A 10,636-nucleotide genomic window follows, 5' to 3' on the forward strand; every position below is an offset into this window, starting at 1 on the left:
TTATCCTGAGAGTTTTTGGTGATCCTCTGGCGAAGTTTCTCCAAAGTCCACTCATTGTTGAGGTTCAGCTGCCGCAGTTTGTTCTCGCTCACCTCTGACAGGAAGACAGCAAAGCGCTTGGAGTAGAGGGGATCGTACTGATCGATCAGGTGGAGCATGAAAGCAAAGTCATTTTTCACATCAGGAATGTCACTGTAACTGCTCTCCTCCCGGATGGACTCGAAGGAGTATTTCTTGAGCGATCGCCTCAACATCCACCACAGCGTGTACATGCAGATCAAACCATAGAATATCACCAGGCTGATGTAGAAAGAGGCCAAGATTTTGAAGAGAGTGGCCAAAGGATGAGCACAGCGATACATCCTGTAGCCAGTCAAGCTCTCGATGTCCACCTTACAGTCCACATCAAAGGTGATGTTGTTGACATAGTAAACAGTATAACAAATGATCAGAATGAACTTGATGACTTTGATGATGGTTTGCCTCATGTACAAGCGATAAACTATATCTCCCTCTTCCACATGTGTACGGAACTTCTTCACTTTCTCAAAGAGTGCTTTGGCTTGTTCACCTTCCTTTTTGTCCAAGACACCAGTCTCAGACCTGTCCACAATCCCCTGCTCAAGGCGAGACTTTGTTCTCTGCAGCATGGGAACAGTGGCTTCCACATCCTCACTGACTGTAGAGGATTTCTTGTCCATGGAGCCATTCATTTTCCCAAATGCTGGTTTGGTATCGCTCTCTTCCACCACTGTCTCAGATAACGCTCTCGTTGTCCATGGAGAGTCAAAACATTTAAGCAAAATAGACACAAAATGCTCCAGCTTGGAGCTGGTCCTTGGGAACTTGAACCAGAAGTTGCTACAAGCCAGGAAGATGAGGGTATGGAGCAGCACCAGGTAAGGGAAGTACTTGGCAAACCAGTGCAGACGGTTCTCATAGCACACTGCATCCACATAGTTATACTGGTGCCGGTCCAGATCGTATCGGATCCCCGTGGGGCCCTCAGCAGAGGGAACCAGACTAGTGTTATAGTAGGTACGCTCCGGGGTTGCTGCTGTCCAACCTCTGACAGAGTCATTGCACGAGTCTTTGGTAACCCACTTACAGGGCAAACAAATCATCTTGTCCTGGGTGACCTGCAGGGTCCCTCCGAACACTGCGATCATCAGCATGACGATGGAGATGTAGTCAGTGAAGACATCCCACCACGGCTTCAGGATGCGATAGGCTGGCTGAGTATCAGCGAAGTAGCGCAGTTCCGTGACTGGAATCATGACTCACCTGAGAGGAAACCACAAACACACATCACTAGCTTAAACTGTTCTGCTTTTCAAGAGGGCATCACCAAACTCTTGTTAAGTGCTGGCACAGCAAGCCTGAAATTAGCCAAGACACCACTTCGAGTCACTGGCAGACAAATGAACGAGGCTTCCTCTGAGTCATTTGCCGCAGCTGAGGACGAAGTTTGCTGCAGTTTTCCTTGATGGATGAATTGTCACAAATCCTCAGAAGGGACTTAAGTCTGTGGGGCAAGACACACTTAAAGAAGCTCACAGGGCAGACTGCAACTGCCTTGACCAGACCAGGATTTGGACAATTACAGTTTTATTTAGGGATTTTATTTCAGGAATAAATCACTGCTAGATGTGATAAAATCATAGTATGTTAAGGGGTTGGAATAAACCTCAGAATCCACACACAGAGCATAGTTGTCATGAGTTTTTTACTGCTTTTACATAAAAATTCTGGGGTTTGTGTGTATCTGTGTGGTTCTCAAAGTGCAGGGACAAGGAAAAAGATCCACATACAATATACAAAATCATATTTCCCTGGACCACTTCATTGATGCAACTCATCACATTCACAAAGCAAGCTGGGAAAGAGAACAAACATTGCCCAATACCATGCCTTTTCCTTCCCCATAAGTAGTTTAAGGCTTCCTCCCTTTGCATTAACTCTCCCAAGAAAGATTAGTTACTTGACCTCTGATAGATTCAGTACTGAAACTAACAGATGGTTTTTGCATTATTTACTTCAGAAGCAGAGGAAAGGAGACTCACTTCCCTGACCAATCAGTCCCTCCTAGAGTTCATCTCAGCTGGGATTTAAGTGTCACAAAGGAAATCCAAAGGTTCTGGGAAGCAGAGGCCTTATGGCAGTTCTGTCCTTCAGACTTCCAGGCTAACTTTGGAGCATGTTCTTCCACAAGCCACAGAAAGCCTGGAAGTGTGACTGATCCCTGGACAACTGAGCTCACAAAATCCCCCTTGACATGCCACACATGGCAAGAACATGAAGTCATAGTAACAGAACTGTAAAGAAAGCCCTTCCCAGAAGGGCTCCAAAGGCACCACATTCCCTAGAGACTCTAAATACAGAGCTCTATTCCCTGGTTTGCTGCTCACCACAATAATTGGTACAATGCCAGTTCTGACTTAGTGCTACTTGGGAAGGCTGCAAGCAGCTAGAAGGGACAGATTGACAGCTGACAGTCATTCCTGAAGTAGTGTTTTTCCTTCTGCTCATCCAGGTCCAACACTACATTAGCCCATCACAAAAGACAGACTGGGGAAGCTCTACGTGATTTTTTTGAGTGAGGAATTTTGAGAGACAGAATGGCAATACCTGTTCTAGAAATACAGTAAAACAAGGAACAGCAAATCTATTAATGATTGACCAGTAAATTCATGCAACCCTGGCATGGAATGCAGAAACAGGGGATGAAAATAGCCTTATGGAGCACTGTCAGAGGAAAAAAATGCCCTGTTGGGACTCCAGAGCACTAGCAAAGCAGCTGAGAACCTCTGCAGCACAGACTGACCTAGGCAGAGAAGGGCAGGAATATTGCAGAGGAGAGAGAACAGGCAAAACTGCCCTGAACAGGCAGAATAATACTGGAGAGGTGCTCAGAGCCTTCCTCCCAGCCCTGCTGTGCCTCAATTCCTCCTCGGAATACATCCCCCCCCAGGGAGGAGACAGTCCAAGACAAATTCGAGAAGAGGTATCTGTGCATACTACAGAAATACTAATCCCAGGATACAGCAGGGTACAGGAGCTTTCTTCGCACCCCCTGCACAGCAGAACACCTCAAGTGAGGCCAGCAGTTCCACAGCTGTTCATGAAAAAACTGCTCCCTATTTCAATAAACTCCTTACTACTCCTACTCCACATCAAGGGAAAAACAAATATATATTGATCTCTTTCCTTCTCTTGCCCAGATACCACTTCAACTCAAAGATCCTTCCTGCTCCCTCCTTCATCACTCTTGGTAGGGCAACTTGCAGGAATTGTCAGGCCCCTCATAATTACCCCTAGTAGACTTGTGAAATTGGGAAGATCTCATTTCAGGATTTGGAGTCTCATAGCATTTCCAGACTTGAGTTGTACTGCTGAGTTTCTAGTTTTGCCCAACCCAGAAAATGCCTAATTTCTTCTTTTAAGAAATGAACCTTGTGCTCCCATTGATTTCCATGTCAGGATAGCTAGGAAGGAAACCAACAACAAATCAGCACAGCAGGCTCCCTACTGTTTACCAGTTACACGGGGTAGAAAATTCCCCTTTACACTGTGCACAACCCAGTGAGACTTTTGCAGCCCCCCATGAGAATCTGTTACAGTTCAGTGTCTGCAATTAAAACCTGGCAGGGTGGAGCAGGAAATCTCCTGCTTTTCAGTAACAATGACAGGATCACTGGAGAGAAAAAAGGACATTCACAGCAAGTCCCCACTCCTCCTTGGCAGCAGTGGAGACCCTATTCAAGCTCCAGAAGAGGAACAATAAAACTAGGGGCCACCTTTACAGAAGCTGGAATTTGCCCTGCCTTATCTAACCTTACTCCCAGCATCTGCAGTAAAAGGAAAAACTACCCACCAATAACTTGAGAAAGTAGATGGGAAAGTCACATCCTCACCCAGATGTGCACAGCCCAGTTCTAGCTCCTGACAGCTCTACATCACAGCTCAAATATCTTGATTTTGTGGACTCCATCTTGTAATCATTTCAGACTCTTGTTGCAACTGAATTAGAGCAGTTTTGCTCCTAGGGGTGTTAACAGCAGAGTAACTCCAAGTAGTCAGGTTCTCTGGGGACTTCTGTCACTTGATGCTCCCATGCATGGCAGGATTCTTCCCACAAGGACTGGGATTTCAACCACTGTCTAGAGAACAGGCAGGTAACTGGAACACTGACTCTCCCAGCATGGGCAGCAGAACAGAATGACTTACATGGAAGATATTATTCTGGCATAAGAGTAGGAACAACCCGTGCATGAAGGCAGCTGGCCTGAAATAAAGTTACCTCCCTTGTGACCAAGACCAGCCCAAGCTCCCCAGGACCAGCAGGCAGACAGCAGATTTCAAGCTTCTGCTCTCTTCAGGAGTTGGACTCCAGGATGCTTTGTCAGCAGCAAAGTGTTCACTGTGAAGAAGCTTCATTTGCCAAGTCACTTCTGTCATGAAGCCTCACCAAAGGCTGAGCACAGAACACCTGAACTGAGGGAATGAGTTTATGGACAGGAACAGCCATGGAAAGGGAAGTCAGAGCAGTCTTAGGGAAGTCAGAGCAGTCTTGGTGAAGAAGGATCCAAGTTCCTTCATATATACCTCAAGGTGAGAACCTTCCAGTTCAAGCTCAGGAACAGGCAATCTGCTGCAGTATAGTTACCTCTGCCACATGGAAAGGATTGATACCAAGATTTTGCAAGATTCAAGTTGAAAGGTAAGTTGATTTCACTAAACTTGCCCAAGCTGTAAGTCAAAAACATCTGTCTAAAATCTGTCAACTTATCAGAAGCATCAGAAAGTTTTCCAAAGGTATAATTCAATAGGCAGGCTTGGGGGAGGGGTGGAATCATACAAGTGTCTGTCTCAAAAGGTGTTTCAGCTTTTGCACTCCACAATGCTTTCCTTGCTGCCACACAGTCCCTCATCCCCTACCCTCCCAGGAATGATTTCAAATTTGAAGGTTTCAGCTACAAAGCAGCACTAAAATTCATATCTAATACAGAACCACCCCAGGACACTTTATAGCAGCAACATCTGAGACTGCACAGGAAAAGATCTGTATGCTGAAACCTCTATCATACAGCAGGATCAATCCAGCTTCGATAAATATGCTCCTGAATTATTTAAACATTCCACATCTGGCTACTACATACCTCTTCAGTGCCTGCAAATCCACCTAGATCCAGGTCTGCTCCCCACCAGAGACTCCTTTTGCCAGAGAACCATCCCTGCCTCAGCCTCCCCATGAATGCCAAACAGGCTGATCCAAGAGCAGGAACAGCACTTTCAGACTTACATAACCAGGCTGCCAAACCTCCCCAGCCTTCAGCCAACCATAAGCATCAAGTGCTAATCCTATGTTTTACTGGACACACCTGGAGGAGAATGATAATCACTCATGTTGGAATAACAGGGACATTCTGAGCACACCACACCTACATAGTAAAACCAGTCAGAAACAAGATTAAACCTACCTGGCTGACAGACACCACACAGCAGCATGTACCTCACCAGATAAAGGCTGGCACAGCTGAGAGCATGAATGCTTTCCACAGACCACAGGCTCTCTGTGAAAATTAACAAGTTCAAGGTGTTAACAGAGCAACTATTCTCCAATTTGGACAATTCCTCTATCCAAACCATCCAATCTAAAAGACTGAAGATTGACTTATCGCTGACAGACACCTGGCTGAGCTGTGCTTCAAATTCCTGCCTGCAGCTGCTGGCCAGCACATCCAGCTCGGGACAGAGGGAACAGAAACAACAGCACTGTTCTGTTTCACTGGCCAGTCTGTCAGCTTGACTCATCATTGCTGAATACTTTATCCAGCCTCCTCTTTCCTCCTCCTTTCTGTTGGCCATTCTGTTACTAACAAAGCTACTGACAAAAGAGCACAACACACAAGATCTCAGGACATGCACAAGAATTTGATTTCCAGCCTTACTTCAAGGACCTCCTTGAAATCAGGGAAATCTTCCTCACCTTTAGCTTTCAAGTGACGCAGACCCATGCAGCTCTAGATAAGCAGACAATATATGTATGTTTGATCTTGCAACTCTTCAGTTTCCACTACACATTCTTAATTCTCAGTGGATTTCATTCTAAGACTGAACTTAAAGCAGAAGTCAAGCACCACTGGCAGAATTTCTTACCTCTCAGAAGCTCAGACAAAGAGGGAGTTGTTCATGTGATGACAGCATCAGGGGTAAAGAAAAATCCTGATGCTGTTAAAACTATAGCCCTGATAATTGTGACATGTTGTAGCTCGTCAATAAGTTCTCAGCAGAGCAGAGCTTCCCTCCCCAGCATGCTGCCACCTGAAATCCTACAGAGGGGCATGACACAGAGCTCTTTGTTCAAATAACAGGAAATGTAAGAGCTTTACCGGGCAGAAATGGGACTGGGAATTTACACACTCCTCCCCCATGTTTATTAGCTCCAGAATTAAGAGGGGGAAAAAACCAAGGAGGCTGAAACAGAGCTGCTTTCAGGCATCCCTCAGAAAACCTTCCAGGCTCAAGAACAGCCATGTGATCAGCTGGAAAAGTCCAAGATGTGAGATGAAACAACTCAAGTTATTTTGTCCTTTGCTGTTTAGACAAATACAGCAGTAAAGCCACATGCCAAAGCCCTGAACAACCAACTGTTATCCCCACATCAGGCCTTTCTGCAGTGAAGAAATAAATCCCTCCTGTGCAACAAAACATCTTCTGCAGCAGAGAAATGAACTTGATCACTAGAAGCTCTTTAAAGTCCTTTCCCCCCCAAACCATTCTATGATTCTATACGAAGTTTAAAGGGTTATTTGCCATTTAGACTAGCAGACAGGGTAGTGGAACAGCAGCTGCTAGAACTTACACCCTTCACTTGGTGGAACAGGCAGTGAACCCAACGCTGAGAACAGGCTGAGTTGGGTTTCACACAACCTTCAGCCCCACCCAAGCCACAAGACACAGCAGGCTGAAGTGAACCCACTGGGTCACATCTTTACTGAAGCTCATGAAAAAGAATAATCCACCTACAATATGGATAGGACTTTATCATCCTTACAGCTACCCATTAGTTGACTCTTCCTGTCAGATGCAAGACTGACATTCTTAAGAGTGTAGTGCAACAGCTCCTGTTACCCTCACACCAGCGTGTCCTGACAGGCACAAGGAAGAACATCTGCACCACCAGAACAATCCCTGCTGCAGTCCAGGCTTGGCCTGACATTTTCTGCCTTCTGACAGAGTTTTGTCCCAGCTGCAGAGAACTGAGCAGAGCCTGCAGTTACCAGCACCACTGACACTCAGGGCAGGGCCTGTGTGCCAGTGTCACACAGCTATGTAAACTGAAGTGCCATCAGATGACTTGTAACACTGATGTAAACCAGAGAAAAATGGCTGTGTCAGCTTATAAATTATGGATGTACATGGCCACAGGATTCCTATCCAAAATTCATTTTCTCTTTGCCATAGCAAAGATGCTTCAAGGACAGAGCATTGGAGCTCTCAGAAAAGCACAACTGGCTTCTGCCAGCAGGACAGGGTGAAACACTCCCTTGAACTGCCTAATGCAAGTGATTGAATTAATTCTGTTAGCAACTACTTAAGAAACCAGACAGCAGCAGCATTAACACATGAGCAGAACAGCTCCAAGCACCTCAGCAGCTGCAGGAGAGAGATCTTCAGCAGTTCACTGCAGCACAGAGCCACCCAAAAGGAGGTGAGCAGCTGTTCTCAGCTAAGGGCAGAAATAGTGGACAGAGCAGAGATTTGACATAACCAATGAGATTAAGGTATCAAGACACCACATTCAAAGTGAGTAAAAACTTTCAAGCAAGGACAACCTTAATTCACTGCTGACAGACTGTCACAACATGCACAAATCCATGGGTGTTGCCACAGCTGTTTTCAAGCTCAAAGAGATGAGCCAGTGAAGAGGAAAGAGGATGCAGACAAGAGCAAAGCAAGACAATTAAGACATCAACTATCAGGATATTAATGTTTAGCCTCAGTCTGAGCAAAGAGGAGCAAGTACCTATTCACATATTCCCCACACCCTTCATGCCTTGTCCTCAGGACCACAAGTTCCAAAACAGTGACTATGACTTCCAGCTCAGAACATTTTCTGACTGCGTTAGTCAACGAATAAAGAACAGGTCACCTCACTTTTCATCACCAACACCTGATAAAACCAGAACTCTGAAGGAGAACCTGTTAACTAGCCCAGCACACACCTTTACTGTGCACTAAAGTAGGCTGGAGCTCAAAAAACAGCTTGAAAATTTGTCACAAGAGGAGCTGTGTGAATTGCCAAGGTAATTTTATAGCAGATGTTAACAATGCCTCGCACACAAGGTGAAGGCAGCACTATTATTTGAGCAGGGAGGACAGGACTGAATAGCTTTTAGTCTCCAAAGCAGTTTCACAGCAGCAGGAGGGGCAGCAGAGTATTTTTAAACTCTAACCATTACCAAAATAATAGTTGTGCATCTCTCCCTCACATTAAGGAGCCCCAAAGAAAGATCCTGAAACCCTTCTCTGTGCTCCACCACCACACACCTGACACTGCACCTCTATTTTTCTAGCTACCAGTTAAGATTTAACACTAGCAGTAAGTTTCACTTCCTTTAAGTACTCTACTGAACAAAACCCTTGTTTAGAACATGGAAGAATTACATGAAGGCTTCTAATAAGCCTGTTGTAATTACACAGTAAGAACTTAGTACATGTGACCTCCTCTGCTTATTTAAAATATAACAAAATAGCATGAGGGACCCCCAAAGCACAGCCCAAGTCCCTGGCTGCCTGCAGCAGCTACTGGGATGTAACCAGCTTCAGTAAGTCACCACTGCAAGGCTTCAATCACTCACATTTCAAACATGGAAGCACTGGCTTTTAACACAGAGCTCCTGGCATGCTTTGAGGAAATATTTATGCACGTTGTCTTCAACCTACATGAATTAAGAGGGTTTCCAAATACCATGAGAGACTCAGCATAAAAACCCCAAACAAATCAGTGAACTGCCAGAACACCAGACAAGCCTTAGGGGGTACTTCTGTTTTGGAAGCAGCACACTGCACATCTCTGCTCAGATCAAGGCCAGTCTGGACAGAACTCATCTTGAGGATCAGCACAGAACTCTGCAATCCCTTTCATCACTACCCCAGTGCAGAACCTAGGAAGGAGGGAGTTTCTTGCAACTAGTTTCTGTCATTGCCTAACTGATACCCACATCGGTGACTAGACACTGTTCTCCTGAGAGTTCACTGGGAAAAACTGCCTGGAGGTGACTATCCAGCAGGATAAACATTACCCCAAGGGAAATGGAAAGGCACCTACTAAACTCAACAGTTCTTGCCACTTCTCAGCTGCATTCCTGGAGGCAGCAGTCATCAAAGCACTTACTGTACAGCTTGGGAGTATTTACTGTTAAGTGCAGTGAGAAGTCAGGGTTTACGTGGCCAGGAGCTAGTTTTATGGGTGACTACCTGCAGTTATGTTCCACTCTGGACAATGCTCAGTTCCTTTTCCATCTTCAAGCTCAGGCCTCACAGGATTTAACTGGCACCACAATTAAATACCACCACTCTGATCAACCCCCTTTCCTCCTTGTTCTGCATCAGTTCCCATCAGTGCCCTGTGCTTTGCATGTGTTTAAGTAATATCCTGGTCATCTTTATTTTGGCTTCACCACTCAGGAGCTGGCCCAGAGCCCTCACCTTGCAGCTGGGTTCTGCTATCTGCACGTCAGTTCTCTGTGCTGGAAGGGGATGATGCTCCTGCGTGCTGGATCCCGAGCAAGTACTGAAGCGTTGTACTCCCCACAAGCCATGGGAGCAGCTTCCCTGAAAGGAAACAGAGACCATCAGCAGAGAGAAGAGGATGGAGCTCACAGAGGGAACGTGGCATGTAAAAGCCTGGGAAAGAGGATCTAAGAAGCAAGGAACAACTTGGAACCAGAAAGACACAGGTGATACCAAGAAAGGTGGTAAGAATGCTAAAGGACAAGTAAAACTCTTAGCAGGAAGGAGATGTTATTCCAACAGAAGTTACCAAAAAGCAGGTGTTGCAGGAGATGCTGAATATTAATAGTGCAACTAAGCCTAAGTTAGTAGAGACAGATTAACCTCCTGTTAAAACCAACCATTTTCAGATGGAAAAAGGATGACTCTACCACCTACTTTCTAGTCTGAAAATCTTGATTTAAGTGTTGCCATCAGGAGTATCTGAAAACACAGATCATGCTCCTAACCACTCCAGATTTAAGCAGCTCTTCCCTTCGCTCCCAACACACATCTACCAACACGTATCTTTAATGTAAAGTGGCAGCAGTTTAGCACCATCACCGACAATGACAACAACTTGTTTTTTTCCTGCTTCCTACACGTCAGCATGGGAAAACAGGCAAGGGAGCAGATCCTTTGCGGGATCTCAGCCCCCCCAGCCGCGTAGGAGAGGACTGCGGAGCATCACAGAGCACTTTGTCAACAACAGAGAAAAACGAAAAGAGACATCCCTACCCGAAAACCCAACGCCACACTGGTGAGGATCTCCAAGAACACATTCCCGATCCCGAAAGGGCTGAGAGATTCTGGAGCAACGCGCTGTAAATCACAGCTATCCCAGCCCAGCCTGCCGCAG

At 45.7% G+C, this 10,636-nt stretch overlaps 1 protein-coding gene across 3 annotated transcripts in view; it reads right to left on the reverse strand.

Annotated features, from left to right (window-relative positions):
• Positions 1-1,277, reverse strand: part of LRRC8A (leucine rich repeat containing 8 family, member A) — a 5,762-nt gene extending 4,485 nt beyond the window's left edge. The window contains exons 1-2 of one of the 3 annotated variants that reach the window (XM_009074338.1): positions 1,109-1,277; positions 1-1,057 (exon numbers count right to left, since the gene is read on the reverse strand). The exon at positions 1-1,057 is cut by the window's left edge and continues 865 nt beyond it. In XM_009074338.1, the coding sequence (XP_009072586.1) occupies positions 1-1,057; positions 1,109-1,277 (1,226 nt within the window). The other 2 variants (XM_009074337.1, XM_009074335.1) reach the window with 2 other exon arrangements.
• Between the last annotated feature and the right edge of the window lie 9,359 nt (positions 1,278-10,636).

Source organism: Acanthisitta chloris, unplaced genomic scaffold, assembly GCF_000695815.1.
Source record: "Acanthisitta chloris isolate BGI_N310 unplaced genomic scaffold, ASM69581v1 scaffold8125, whole genome shotgun sequence".
In the NCBI taxonomy this organism is placed as follows: domain Eukaryota; kingdom Metazoa; phylum Chordata; class Aves; order Passeriformes; family Acanthisittidae; genus Acanthisitta; species Acanthisitta chloris.